The sequence below is a fragment of the Protomyctophum parallelum genome (assembly GCF_964188405.1).
Source record: "Protomyctophum parallelum genome assembly, chromosome: 22".
Taxonomy (NCBI): Eukaryota; Metazoa; Chordata; class Actinopteri; order Myctophiformes; family Myctophidae; genus Protomyctophum; species Protomyctophum parallelum.
In genome coordinates, this window is record NC_139714.1 from 12,861,594 (window position 1) to 12,877,237 (window position 15,644).

General features: G+C 41.9%; 1 protein-coding gene across 1 annotated transcript; it reads left to right on the forward strand.

Annotated features, from left to right (window-relative positions):
• Positions 1 to 4,518: 4,518 nt before the first annotated feature.
• On the forward strand, positions 4,519 to 8,667 carry LOC310853672 (beta-1,4-galactosyltransferase 1-like; the record flags this gene model as incomplete). Its single annotated transcript, XM_083758067.1, has 3 exons — positions 4,519 to 4,977; positions 5,062 to 5,298; positions 7,951 to 8,667. Exons 1-3 carry the CDS (start codon positions 4,960 to 4,962, stop codon positions 8,665 to 8,667), a joined length of 972 nt encoding a protein of 323 aa, XP_083614193.1. The 5' UTR covers positions 4,519 to 4,959.
• Between the last annotated feature and the right edge of the window lie 6,977 nt (positions 8,668 to 15,644).

Here is a 15,644-nt window from a genome sequence, read left to right on the forward strand (position 1 = left end):
ACACATACAGGTATACTGTTACCTGTTACAACTCACTACCATCAACTGCAGACACAACACAACATACAGACTGCAGATTCACATCCAGAGTCGTTCAATTCCAGAGCCAGTCACTGAACATGTTGACCCATTGGGTCCCAAACAAGCATACAATACAAGCGTTTCCTACCTTGAGCTGTCTACTTGACTTCATCAGTTGTGTAAGTGATGGCCAGGATCCAGCGTCGCCCGGCTGCCATCTTCTCACTCAACCTCGGTAGCACACTGGGCGGGTTATGAAAAAACCTGACCCGTCCATCACTACCAGACATGTTTCTGGTGTAAGGATAGCAGCTTCTCGTCGGAGGCCAGCCAGGGAAATTCCTTCTGGCATGTGGAACACAGGGGTGGGCTTCAGGCAACCAGTTATGATCCAGAGAGTGTTGGTAATGGTAGTATCAACCTTTTTGGCATATGGGCTTCTACAGCAGGTTGAGGCACAGTATTCAGCTGCAGAAAGAAAGAAAGAAAGAAAGAATAAATGTAATGTACTGTAAAATGTCCTGTCACTTTTCTTTTATTCTCCATTGTTCTGTAAAGCACTTTGAGCTGCATTTGATGTCATGAAAGGTGCTATACAAATAAAGTTTGATTATTATTATTATTACAACTACCTTCACTGCATTCAGTCGCAACATACACATGCAGTTAACACATGAATCAAACAAATTATATACTGATGCTCAACAAACTCTACATTGTGCAGAGGGATGTGATCAGATCACACCCATTAGATCTATCAAAAGGTATTTTGGTTTTATTGTTGTTAATTGTGTAATAATTACTGCCACAATGGCAGAACTGCACTTATAAATGTGGAAGTGTGGAAGTGTAAAGCGCTATAATGACGCTATAGGTGGCGGTAACGGGTTGCCAAATAGACCAGTCAGTCACCCACGTACAAGAAGAAGAACCAGGTAGCAACAATGGGTTTGTATAGGAAGGGGGGGAGCTAAAATTATTATCAAATAACAAAAAAGCACTGAATCGAGCAGGTTGTGTTGTGAGTATGAAATTTGGCACAAATCCTCTGTAAAGGCCACTCAAAAGGCACTGGCCACTCAAACATTCAATATGGCCACCATTTCTTCAAGATCTAACCCTTTCTGACAGCAAAATTATCAAAGTTAGTTAGTTTATTTATCTCAGTCATGTTTAAACAATACAGTTGAACATACAGAATGAGGGTTACAAAGTTACAGTTTGACTGAAATAAAACAAGAACGAAAGCAAAACTGATTGTCTACAGAGCTATGCTTCTTAAATATCAATGATAAACAAAATGAAAAGACACATATGGCTTGTATGCTTTATACTAGTTATAAGTGGTTGCTTCAAATATATAGTGTATATTTTTATTATTGTTTAATATTTTTACTGCATATGTGTTTGTATATTTGAAGTGGTTACTTCAGAACGAAAATACATTGCATGGATGCAACTGGGACGTATCCTCAGTGATGTATCCCAAGGTCATCAGGGTTTAGGGTCTCGCGAACATCATACCCCTCACTCGGGTGACCCAGCCGGGGTGATCAAGTCCCGATCAGACCCACTAGGAAAATACCAGGGCCACACAATCCGTTGGAACCACTCCAGAACTATGCCGGGACTGAGAGGTACATTCTGGCATGTGGAGGGACTAGGCTCTGTGGGTTGCCTCCTGTCCGGGCCCCTCCTACGTCTCACCAGGAGTACAGCGAGGACCTGTGCGTTGCACCAGACTCCCAGCACCAGACACTCCATTCAGGAGTGGTGGATTCTTGAGCCGCAATGGTTCTGCAGGCTCCACCTGGGCAACGGTAGTACTGCAGGCTCCACTTGTGGCTCGAATGGCCCTCCTAAAGGCCTCATCGAAGGTTTTTGGGCTTCCTCCTCACGGAAGATGCAGGCTGGGGCGTTAACCCATACTGCTCCCGGGGTGTCGTCTACATTCCGGCTGTCACCCGTCTCTCCGGTGGTCACCAGACTAAACCTGGTTGTCACATAGTCTATTCCTATGAGTCACTATAGAGTTGAAGTGGTTACAGTAATGTATGTTTTTCTAATCAAAATGTAAATCTCTAAAGTAACTAGTAACTAAAGTTTTCAAATAATTGTAGCAGAGTAAAAGTACAAATGTTGGCTCTGAGATGTAGTGGAGTAGATGTAAATGTATTGGAAATTGGAATACAGTCAAGTAAAGTACAAATAACTCAAAATTGTACTTAAGTACAGTATTTGAGTAAATGTACTTAGTTACTTTCCACCACTGGGCTAACGGCAGGAGGATGAGTTAACAAAACGTCAACAAAGAGAGAAGTATATGACCAAGCTGTCCGTCTGATGACAAAAAAAGATTACAAAAGAAAGGAGAGAGAAGTATGACTAAGACACAGAAGTGGTCACTGTTATCCTCAACTTCATATTGACATCTGTTGTCCAGATCATATCTCACAGCAGGGCTGAAGGGCTGAATCATTCAGGCCGCGGTAGTCAAGTCCAAGGCCATAGAGTATAGACAGAGTTGCGACATTGAGGGGGCAGAAAACAGCCCGGTCATGTGGTTATGTACTCACGCGAGCCCTATCGACTACAATTTTTTTTATATTCCAGTTCCCTTGAGTTCGTATCTACTCTCCCTGGGTTTGAACAGATCCTGCATGCAGGTTGGAAGTAGCTTATTATTATAGATCTTATACATTATTGTCTCCACCAGGCCGAAGGCATGGGGAGAGAGTATGTTTTGCACTCCGTCCGTCCGTCCGTCCGTCCGTCCGTGTGTGTGTGTGTGTGTGTGTGTGTGTGTGTGTGTGTCCGTCCGTTAGCAGCTAATCTCGGCCACCGTTAACCCGCTCGATGCCAAATTTTGCACACACACTCCCTGGATGCCAACGATGAACCTCTGCCCCAAACTTTCCAGAACGGCCTGTTATAGCGCCACCAGGAGGCCGCTTTGTGCAAAACAAGTTTTTGCACAGCACACCTACAGATTTTGTCCAAACATCACGCAAATTGGTACACAGTCTCTCTAGAGCCATTCAACCAAACCAGTCTTTCAGATTTCTCAGACTCCATCCTGATTGGTTAAGATTGGCTTCCAAAGTTCACAGGAGTGCTCAGTTTCAAACAAAATGCTGCAAATCATGAACACATCGCGTGATTTCCGTGAAATTGTGCACCCACATTCCCACTAGGCCGAGGACAAAATGCCACATGAACAATTTCAACTCAGCCTCAAGGTGGCGCTATAACTGGACGAAAAGTGTTTTTACCTCTAACTGCACGGATCTGTGGATAACCTGGTGGAGACCTGTGCCCAGAAGGGCACTTTTTCTAGTTGTAGCTGTGTTGAGGTTGACTAGGTCTTCAAGTTTCAGTGTGTTGTTATTTATAAATAGTGTATTTGTAGGTACATAGTATTCAGCCAAATTGATTATTCTTATTGCTTTCTTTTGTAGGAGAAAAATGGGATATATTATTGTTTTGTAGGTGTTTCCCCAGATTTCAGCACAGTAGGTTAGATAAGGCAGTATTAAAGAGTTATAGAGTGTCTGGAGTGATTTTTTATTAATAATGTATTTACTTTTATACAGAATTGCAATGGTTTTTGATATTTTGGTTTTTAAGTTGTCTATATGGTGTTTCCAAGTGAGTTTGTTGTCAATAATAATTCCTATTGCTTGTTCCATTTCCTTCCCACAAGGTAGCTTTGGTTTTGTAACCACTAGCTTACAAAAGGTTTTGTAAGCTAGTGTTTACTCATTTGCTTTGGCAAAAAGGCGTAAGCTCAAGACAAAACCTGTGTGATAGCATTTTTTAAATGTACATTTTTTGGATTACCAGCCAAGGTGCCTGGACCATTGAGCCATGGCCCAGGCCGTCTGATAGCATTTTTGTCATAAGATGCAGGCCATGATGCAAAAATCTAATCATGCTGAACACAAAACACACTAAGCAAGTCGAGTTACAAGTGACGGCGCCAGACATAACCCCATAATGAGTATATAACTATGTAAATAATTAATATACTGTCCGATAGATATGGACTGGGACTTACAAGGTTAAAATAAATCTATCAGACCTAAACAAAGATATTAGACAAGACATACGGAAACGAACACATAATATGGGAAACTAGATAGATGCACTCTTTGGAGCAGCTGTAGATAGCTGTAGACTGTAGGCTAGTGATGACTGTAGACCACTGATTTTTCATTAGAAACCATTTTTTGTTTTAATTAAAAACCTGATTTTAATTAAAGATGGAGTGATTTAAGTATTTTTTCCAGTTTTTCATGTGTTTATGAGGTGACAGTACTTCATTAGACCCCTCGGTGTGGTTTTTATGTGCAATGATGTCTTCCCTTTGTATTTAGGGTTTCTTCCTGGGGGCTGAAACCTTGACAGTCAAACCTGATGATCATGTTTTAGGGTGGGAAAAAACTCACGGCACTCCATTTTTCTTTCTTTAGTATGACCTAGCCGTGATCAGGAGTCAGGACGGACACTCTAACCGCAAGGCCACTTATGTAGGCTACATAAACTAGGCAATCAGGTTTGTACAGATGATGACTTTTTTGGAGCGCCCGTTTCACCTGTTTTGCAACACCTGAACATCCACTGCCTTCTTCCTTCTGACAGAGAAGAGCGGAGGGAAGCACACAGAGCGAGAGAGAGAATGACAGACAGAGAGAGAGAGAGAGAGAGAGAGAGAGAGTGGTCAGTTCACGAGGGATGACAAAAACCTGTCCGGTAGTGTTTCTGTTACCTGATAGCTAGTTCAGTAGTTAATGTCTTGACATTAGTGTTACCATAACAAACTCATACTGGACCATGCAGGAGTGGCAGTGAATGACGTTTCGATCGCTGCTATTTCTTTGAACCGTCAGTTGTCCTTTTCTTTTCTTTTTTTTTTACAACTCAAGAGAAATAGGAAAGATGCATATGATAAAGCTGGTAATAATATGTACAATACTGTTTCAGTTGGTGGTATTATTTGGATTATGGCTGCATTCCAACTACATCTCTGTTATCCAGAAGATGACGGTAGTTACCTCTGTTAAGTCACATTACACTGACCAGAGGTTTGAGCCAGACTGCAACAAACCCCAGAATGCAACCATGACTTGCTGTCCAAAGTCCTCTCCTCACCTGGTGGGTCCATTTCATGTGGAGTTCAATTGGGACAGGACCATGGAGTCTGTGAAGACGGAATTAAGCTCTACTCTACTTGAAGGAGGACGATACAAACCACCAGACTGTATTTCACTTCATAAGGTGAGTAAATTAATGGAGGGATGATAGTGATAGTAATAGGGACTTGATTGTTTTGTGTCTAATTAATTAAGGATGGGTGATACCGTTGATTACATTCTACATTTTACGGGGGCAAGTTTCGAATTGCAGCCATCCGTAGGTGCCTTTTGAGAGCGGTTTTGAAGGAGTCAAGGGATTTGCATGTCTTATGATTAATTTAATTAATTCATTATTTTAGTCCCTTGTTTGTGCCGAATCTGGGTTGCACATGGTTTGTTGAACTCCCTCTGGTGTGGTGGGAGTGGACTTCGTTAACATTAAGGAAGTATTTAGACAGGTACATGGGTATCTTGGTAGACCAGACCCATTGCAAGATGTTGTACTCTGTCGTCAACCCTAAGCCATTCCAGCCTGTCAAAGTGGGTTCGGGGAGTGAGGCCAAGTAGTAGCCTGACCAGTTTGTTTTGGGATGTCTGGAGCCTTGTTTTAATTAAGGACCTTTGAGGTGGTGTGGTACCAAGAGGTGCATGCATAGTCGATGAAACCTTGTACGAGAGCTCCTGTTAGGGTCTTCAAGGTGTTTTTGTTGACCAGTGAGGAGATCCTGTATCATACATACATGTATAGGAATTGTGTTCTTTGGTTGACTTTTTTGATTATGTTGGTGGCCATTTTATCACCGGAAAGATTTGCCTCCAGGATGGAACCTAGGTAGGTAATTTCATCTTTTCGTGTAATAATATTGTCACCCACTCTAACCAAGAAGCCATCTGCCTTGCTGAGATTACTATTTGATCCAAAGAGAATGGATTCAGTTTTTACCAGGTGTAAAGATAGTTTGTTTGAACTCATCAAACCCTGGATAGCCATACATGGAGAACACTGGATCATTAGATCTGCGTATATGGAGCCGGCCAGCAACTGACATTCCATATGTTGATCCTTCCCCACCTGTCCTTCCTCTTCGATGTATCCTTTTTGACTGATACCTGTCCATTCAAACTAGACGGCCCGCCCGGGCTGCCCCAAAGTTATTAGTGCAGCTGCACCCGGCAGCCGGAGAAAACTAGAGTTAGGTTCATTAAATTACACGACATTAACAGGCCCGAAAATTAAGACCCATCCCTACCTGGGCCCTCATCAAACCCTGTACTATCAAGACACTGCCCCCACTGCCACCCTTAGATCTCCATATGAAGCTGACCTGTTCTGACATTCCATATGTTGATCTGACCTCATCAAACCCTGTACACTCAAGACATGCCCCATACATGGCCACACCTCATCAAGCCCTGTACACTCTAGACACTGCCCCCGCTGCCACCCTTACATCTCCATATATGGAGCTGAGCTGTTCTGATATTACATATGTTGATCTGATCTCATCAAACCCTGTACACTCAAGACATGCTCCATATATGGCCAGTACAGAATTCATTCCATATGTTGATCTGACCCCCCATGCCAAAGAGTCAGCGCTCACCCAGCAGTCTGCCGTTACCCAGGCAGATGCGTGCACGCGAGGGTGTCTTACTGGTAGTTAGTTACTGCGAGAGTGAGGTCTATAGCCAATACCAACTCGGGATTCCTGGATCGCTGCCCTCCACAATTTCCTATATCTAACATCAGGTTCTTGAACTCTGTAGTGTTGTTAGCTAAGCTGTCGCGCTGCAGTAGTCCACATACTGTAGGTGGTACTCTTCTTTCCCCTCCTGGCTTTGCCCTGGGTTGGCTCCCATAGAGTCAATTTACTTCCCTCAAGTTTGGGGTGCCTGACGCAGTGCCCTGCCAGCCTCATCATTCTCTCTTTGACTTTATCTGTGACCCGTGGTAGGTCCCCATAGAGGTCCACATTTCTGATGCGGTCCGTCCATGTGACACCTAGTGCCAATCGTAGCATTCTTGTGTAGACTCCATCCAGGGCTTTTTCCTGTTGTACTGTGAGGGTCCATGTCTCAGCCCCATACAGCAGTACTGACTCCACAGTAGCTATGAACAGCCACCTCTTAAGGTCTTCTCCCATATCTGGTATATACAGTAGGATGATTATACCTTTTATTACAGTTGTTCACAGTTGACCTTAATGATTATGTTCTGACGATCTGAATATCAGTAAAGATGACATGGCATATGTATTGTTTAGGGTACAGCCAGGTCCCATGACATGCTCTTTTCTCTCTGCTTTCCTCAGAGAAGTACTGTACCAAGACCCTGCATGTGTCATGTACTTCTGCCATGAGCTTATACAGTATGTTAAACTTCTATCTTTAACACACTATAAAACTATAAAGAAAATACAATGGTTATCTTTACACTTCACATCATGCCCGATGGGAATGGTGCACAAATGTACATCACTGTCATCTAGGGACCCCCAAAAGATCATGTGGGGAGTGGAGTGGACCACTGTCCTAAGAGATTATGGGCCCCATCTTCTGCCTTATGCCTTATCCCATGCCTATAAATTACGAGCCATTTTGTATTTTTTTCAATTGACTGGTTACAACCACCAAAATACTTAAAGGAAATTAGTGCCTACTAGAATTTGTCTAAGGAAGTAATGTGAATATTTTTAAGCCATTTATTTCTGTATCAAAATGTAATGTAATCGTGGTATTTCTTCACTGCCCCAACTCAATGCTCAACACATAAAAATATTTCCTTCTCTTTTAGGTGGCAATCATCATTCCATTCCGTAATCGGCATCGACACCTGATACAGTGGCTCCACTACGTCCATCCCATGCTGCAGCGCCAACAGCTGGACTATGGAGTGTACGTCATTAACCAGGATGGAGAGGGCACATTCAACAGGGCCAAATTGATGAATATAGGCTTTGCTGAGGCAATGAAGGACGGTTATAACTGCTTTGTTTTCACTGATGTGGATTTAATCCCAATTAATGACCGTAACATCTATGGCTGTTTTTCAAAGCCCAGACACCTGTCTGTGGCTATTGACAAATTTAGTTACATGTTGCCCTACACAACCATCTTTGGAGGTGCCGTGACATTCTCCAAATCCCAGTACTTGGCCATTAATGGCTTCCCAAATGAGTTTTGGGGCTGGGGCGGCGAGGACGACGATATCTACAGAAGAACTGCAAAGATATTTTTTTCCATCTCTCGGCCTGACATGCAGACTGGGAGGTTCAAAATGATCAGGCATGATGCAGACTTGCATAATGATCCAAATCCCGCAAGATTTGAACTGATTAAAAACACCTACTACACTATGGTAAAAGATGGGTACACATCCCTCAAATACAACGTCAAGAAGGTTGAGATGCATAGACTCTACACGTTTATCACTGTGGACGTTGGCACACCTCCTTTGGTGGAAGTTACCGTGGAACCTACGCGCCTACTACAAAATACAAGTACAAACTGACTATAGTTATTAACTATAGTGGAGGTGAAGCTTCATGTTCTGTATGGAGACGAGAGTGGAGTTTGTTTTACATCAACTGTGTCTGTCACTTCCTCCTCATAATTGACACAGTGGTTCTGCATACTGATAGTGTATTTCAGCCCTCTTACGGCTCAAATAACACCAACGTTGAACTACATAAAAAATGAAACAAACAAATGCTCGTATTAACGCCAAACCATGGGTGCAGTACTTAGTTTAGACAGTATTTGGTTTAGACTAGTCATTGGTTAGACCAGTCATCAAAAGAAAAAAAATAAGAAAAAAAATAATATAAACAAAAGAAACAAACCTTGCTGGCTGCATATACTTTAGAGGGAATGAGTCCTACGATAGAATCACAGCAACACAAACTGCAATAAAATCAATACATTCAAACCAAATATTGACTTAGGTCACATTCTCACCTAATACTTCGGTAGACTCAGATCCGTATGGGCGGGGAAATGGAATTCTTGCATATTTAATTGGCTGGGGTTTGCCTTCACACTGTCATTCGCAGCAATTGGAAACGCAGCAGGGGGGACCTTTATCAATGTGTTCCGTTCATAAACTATAGCCTACACAGTGAAATCTATGGTGATAAAATTACACTCATAACGTGCATGTGTCGTGCCGTCTGGGACCCCCCCCCTCTCTCTCTCTCTACGCACGCAGCCGCCACACACTGTTCTTTTGGGCATGGAGGCACAGCGCTGCATGAGCGCACTGATATAACTCCCCAGTCCCACACAGTGACAGCACTCCATGTTTACGGCACGCACAGACAGACAGAATATTATGTAGGCTATAATACACTGCAGTGTTTTTATGTGTTTTCTTAAGCAATTGATTAATGTAGGCTACACGTCCTCATTTCGATCAGGGCTTCAGTCTCCTTATTCGACCACGTCTATCCACAGTAACGGGACATCTTTGCGCTGCGTAAAATATGCCTTCTCCGTCTCCAACTGTGTTCAGCTCCTCACCCGCCACATTATGTTTGCTTAATTTCCTTTATTTACTGCGGATTGCATTCACACCTGCACCGAATCGTAGTCAAGTGCAATTCGAAGCGAAGCGAAACGCACGTTTTTGGGCGGAGTAAAATGCGGTTATTTGCTGCGCATTAGGATTCGAATGAGCCTTCACACCTGCCAAACGAAGCGCACTTTCTGACAATGCGCAGCAGGATTCGTTTTAATCGCAGCAAAGCTCTCTGGTATGAATGCGACCTTAGATGCCACAATTCAGAAACAGTTCAGGAAAAAAAAAACTTTCTCTGTCCTGCGACAAGTTCAAACGCTGAGCAGAAGAGTTGATGTTGCACAAGAACATGGAAAAGCCAAGTTCAGGGCAAATACATGATATAAAAAATATAACCAAAATTAGAACTTATATGGCAGTCACAGACTAAGTGTCTTTGTTCGGTTTGGTTTGTGCCCCATGTTTACACAGGAGATTTAAAGTAGAATACATGTTACCCAAACATTGTTTGGTGTCAGAATGTAGCCAATTGTGACTGGTTAGTTTCACCTATTCTCATGCAAACCTCCACTCCTATTACAAGTACATCTGCAAACCATGAAATGTGAACAGACAGGTTTCTGGTGACTATTACTGCCTAGATTTTCAGTCTAGTGTTGTTTTAGAACCACTTGTAAGAGCCATTTGAGCCATGTATCTATTCTGTGCTGTCATTGAAGTACTTGTCAATCAAGGCCTTAGTTATCATGGTTACAGGGAGGGGTATTTAACCCTGGCCCGCCCCTAATCAGGTGCAGGTGTTGCTGACATGCAAAGGCAAACAGTTTTTAGACTATTATTTTGACTTATATGTTTATTTATATGTAAAAGTATAGGGCTTTGGCAGCTAATAAATATACTTCAACTGAATGGACATGTTTGGACATCACTTTCTGGAGCACACGTCATAACTTCAATCCTGGCTGTAATTGGCAACCAGTAACGCCTAATAATGGGGTTTAGGCGCTACAATTAAGTCTAAAAACTGCCTTGGTTCCACAAAGACTAATAGGGAAGTCGAAGAACCAGCGGGCCAGTTTGGATTGGACACGCTGCACGCACGGCACAGGACCAGGCACAGCATGTGTTTGTGTAACAATCGGCTGCACGCAAGTTCTGCTGTTGGACTTGGGAGGTGATCGAGTCTGCAGCAGATCATCGGCACCAGACCATAGGACCGGACCGGTCACCGGACTGCAGTCACAGCAGCGGATCGGGACCGGAGTCTGACTGTACCGGACGGCCATACGGTGGAGAGATCACCCACAGCACGCTTCACCAACAAAGTGTGGTACGTTTCAGCGGTGCAGGGCCGCCGATGCAAACAGCATGTTGTGACAAACTATATCGAAAATGGTCCATTGACCTTTTCCTCATGGAGAAAAGTGAGGCACAAACTTGCGCTTACAAGCAGCCAACAAATGACAAGGGGGTTGAACTTGAGTCTGGTGATGGGGCTGTGGGTGAGGTCGAAATGACCCACAAAGATTTGATATTGACACTTTGCAAAGGGACAGAAGGGCAAAGCGGTACAAGCTGAAGCTGTCTAACCCAAGAGATGTTGCCTTGTGGAACGATGAGCAATATTTAAATGAGGCTAAAAATATATTTACTTATGATGAAGCTGAAAATGCTCTTCCAAAATGACAAAGTAAAAACGCAGAGTTTTGAATGTTTTATGGATAAAATGGACAGATGGCTCTATGGTCAAAGTTCAAGTTGCCCTGTTGTTGATGATGATGATGATGATGATGATGATGATGATGATGATGATATGTGCATTTCCCTAGCAGTAGATGAGATTGTTGTTAAACCTCAATGGACAAAGTCTTGGTAACCAAATGTGCTATTTCTCTTATAGAGGCTATTTATCTTATTAAGCAGGCACAACTTGACAAATAAGTGTTCTTTGTGCCTCAACACAATACCTCTCTTAATTATTTGCTGTGGATTTTTGGAGGTCAATATTTGTCATACTCTGCACACGTGCATGGGACGGGATCATGATCTTATTCAAAGATTGTTTGTAGACCTTCAGAATTTCTAATTAAGTACCCCTGATATAGACTATAGTGAAAAAGAGAACAACGTTGGCAGAAGTGATGTCCTCGTTATGCCTTTTTACAATGTTCCATTTATAAATAATAAAAAAAATATTTGCGCTGCCTAACAGACTTTCTGCCTAACCGGTTCTGAACCTCAGGTTAATTACACAATCACAACAAAGCCTGTTCCTCGACTGCAGTGGTAGGCAACTACGTTTGTTCTCAGGCCAATATCTCTGCAGGACTTTATGTGAGACTTATGTGAGTCTGTTTGATGTTGCATAATAAAAAATAAATCATATTCTCCAAATTACCTCACGGATCAGATATTATTTGTGCAAAATCAAAACATATTAGCGTTTGAGAAACTCACTTGAGAAACTCACTAGTCATGGAGTAACAAGGTATGCAGGTAATGCAGCATTGCTGGTTCCCTATCATCCAATCCAATCATTGAACCAAGGCACTGTACACTCTGTAACAAGAAATATACTACTAAATAAATAGAAATACTAAACAAACAATGCAAAATAAACAGGGGGGAGACATTTACAGTAATGTTTGGGTGGTGGTGGTGGTGGCCTGTGGCTTGCCATCCCCTTAATGTTGAGTTCACCAGACAATTATGAATTGTCTAGACAAAATATCTCATTTCAAAGGTGTGTAATGAACCGAATGGTGTTATTTTCCCCTACACTGGATAACACATTCTGAAACAGTAAAATGTAACAAATAATATACGGTCTGTAAAAAATATGACATGTGGCTGGCACAGTGGCAGACATGTGGCTGGCACACGTGCAATACTGAAATTGCAATGAGCTAGGATGAAACCTTGTAACAGCTAGGTCAATAAACACTTGGCTCTGTACTTGGTCTGGGCTCCTATAGTCTATCTATGCTCATTGTGGCCTCGTCCTCAACCTCAGCGCAATGTTTTGAACACACTGTTTTGTGTTGTTTGTCTACTTGGCAGCTCAAAGGGGGGGAAGGGGTGCATTAGGAACAGAATGTTCAACCCTGAAGCTGTCATAATGTTTACACTATGAATAAATACAATCCAAAAAATAATTAAAACGAACATATGTATAGCCTGCAGTGTGGTGATGAAAATATGAAAAACAAGTAAAAAGTGAAAACAAAGAATTTAAAGAAACAGTATTCAGATAGCCTAAAAATTGAAATGAAAAGCAAATTATGCATTTCTTTGGTAGGCTACATTTTAAACTTCACATAATCTTATACATATTGAAGAAGCGTTGCTTTGTTATGTTTAAAATGTGATTTGTAGCCTAGCTCAGTGGTTATTTGAACTGGGGACTGTCCACCCTGATAAGCACTTGGAATGTAGGAGTTGGCATTACATTTAGTTTGACGAACATTTAAAAATGTCTTTAAAGTCCTTAAATTGTCACTCCACTGTCATCTATTCTAGGGACACCCACAAAATGATGTGGAGATGCCGCCTGGGGGTCCTGACCCACAGGTTGAGCATCACTGGCCTAGTCAAAAATTTGATAATAACTGTGCTGTCACTTTAAGAGATTGAAATGTTTGGATGTCAATGCTGGAGAAGCTAAAAAGGGGCGTGACCCACAATAAATTGCATTAGTAATAATTCAAGGTTTTTTATGATCCTTAGGGCTGTATTTTGCGTGTCTTAAGTACCAGGTCTTATTCCCTAACTTGAGTAAACTAAAGACCTGGAGGCGTGATCAATGCCATTTGGCTATTCTGAGTGGCCAAAGAGCATTGATCACACCTCCAGGTCTTTAGTTTACTCAAGTTAGGTTACTTAAGACACGCAAAATACAGCCCTTAGGGCAGGGATGTCAAACTCAAATACACAGTGGGCCAAAATAAAGAAATTGGTACAAGTCGAGGGCCGGACTGTGTTTCAACACACGGGCCATTTTTGGGGAGAGAGGTAGCTGAAAGTTGACCACAAGTGATATACTTTCACTGCTGATCAATAGTGAAGAGAAGACGCATGCTTGCGCTTGTGGGCCCTCGATACGTGACAATGCACTCGCAGTGCATTGTGGGACATTGTTTGACATATATGCCTTAGGGTCATCCAAATAACATATAAAAAATTGTGAATTATATACATTTTGGATCATGGTAAATTCAGGGGTTGAAAGTTGGGTAAAAAATTTCACATTTTTATTTTTTTATTTTTATTATGCTTTAAGTAGCATTTAACGTGTCAAACTATGGGTTATTCATGATTCATGATTGAAGCCAACCCAGGGCAAAGTGAATGTGAATTGTAGCACCCAGCCAAGACCTGGCCCGCAACAGCCCTGCCAATCAGACTGCCTGGCATGACAGGTTGTGTATCGGTCTGGCGAGTAGGAGACTGGGATTCAATGTAATCACTACATAAAGATTCAAAAAGGTTTTGTGGAGTAAAAGTACAATATTTGCCTCTGAGATGTAGTGTAGTAGAAGTAAAAATAGGCTACTGGAAATAGGAAATACTCCAGTAGTAGTAATACCTAAAGAATGTACTTACGTACAGCACTTAGAGTAAATGTAGTTACTTTACACATCTGGACACTGTTTCTCAGCGTCCCATCAGTGGTCATAGTTGCTATGTCTTGGCCTACTTACTAAACTATTTATCCTCAAACACGCTTGTCAAAATTGGTAGTTGCGGTTTCTTGCTTTTATTTGGGCTTGTTTCTTTATTATTATTGGTAATTTATCAATTTCTAGAGTTTTGTTTGTTTCTTTGTGAGAAGCCCCACTGACACAAACAGATCTCATAGTGATTTTGAATGCCATACATACTGGGCCAATGGGCTAGGGGTGACCTCTAGTGGTCATAATGCATACTCACAGGTGAGGGGGTCCCTCCAGAGTCCAGGCAGTTATCCATTTTGCAATCTGGAAAACCATCTGCAAAACAAAGGGAAAACAGACGTGAGTCAATAGTCTATCTCGAGAGACTATCCATTTTGTATAGGCCTACTGAGTTAAGAGAGGGGTATCAGAGAACAACCTCTGTAGAGGATGGGGCTGTTGTGGTCTCCTCCTTTATATTACTCCAAAACAACTTACACCCACCCACTTGTCACTCAATCCAAATGATATACTGTAAGTAATGTTAAGTGAACAGAGATATAATACAGCAGCTGTAGATGCAGTTTAATGTTGGCTCTATGCACAGCAGTCATATTGGAAGGGCGTCCTCAGAGTTACTTGTTCCTATCTCACAAATAGGAACGTATCACCCCTACCCTCTCTCAGGCTACCTGTGAAATATATGCTATTTTCACTATAAAGTTCTACATTACAATACAGCAATGCACTGATAGGCTCTAAACTACTTTTTAATACTTGAGTATTTACTTTTCTTTTATTGTATTATTGTTTCCCTTTAACTGTCTCAATGAATTGAATACACAAACTGTTAATGAAGTATTAAAGGTATATTCAGTGATTTCACTTAATTCAAATATCACTTATTTTTTTGTTTTGTTGTGATAATCCTCCCTACTATAGAGTGTGCTGACCATATAAGGAGTTCCTCCCTGTCCCCAGTTAACCCCTGGGTGTCAAAAAACCTTAGGTTTCGTTTTTGACTCTCTATCCTGATTGGACGAAAGGCTGGGTCCCACAGACAAAAACGAAACCTAAGGTTTTTTGAGTGAAATCACTGAATATACCTTTAAATCAATTTTAAAAAGGAAAGAAAAAAAGAGAGGGGAAGTATTAAGTATATACCGGTACTTACTTTGTCCACCACTGTTTGTTGGCGCAGGCAGACACAGGTGGAGGCAGAGAGCCTCATCATTATCCTATGGGCGTGGTCTCTGAGCTGTCCATGTTTCAGTTCAGACAGAGTGCAGATACTGCAGGCCGTGGATGCATGTGTTTATA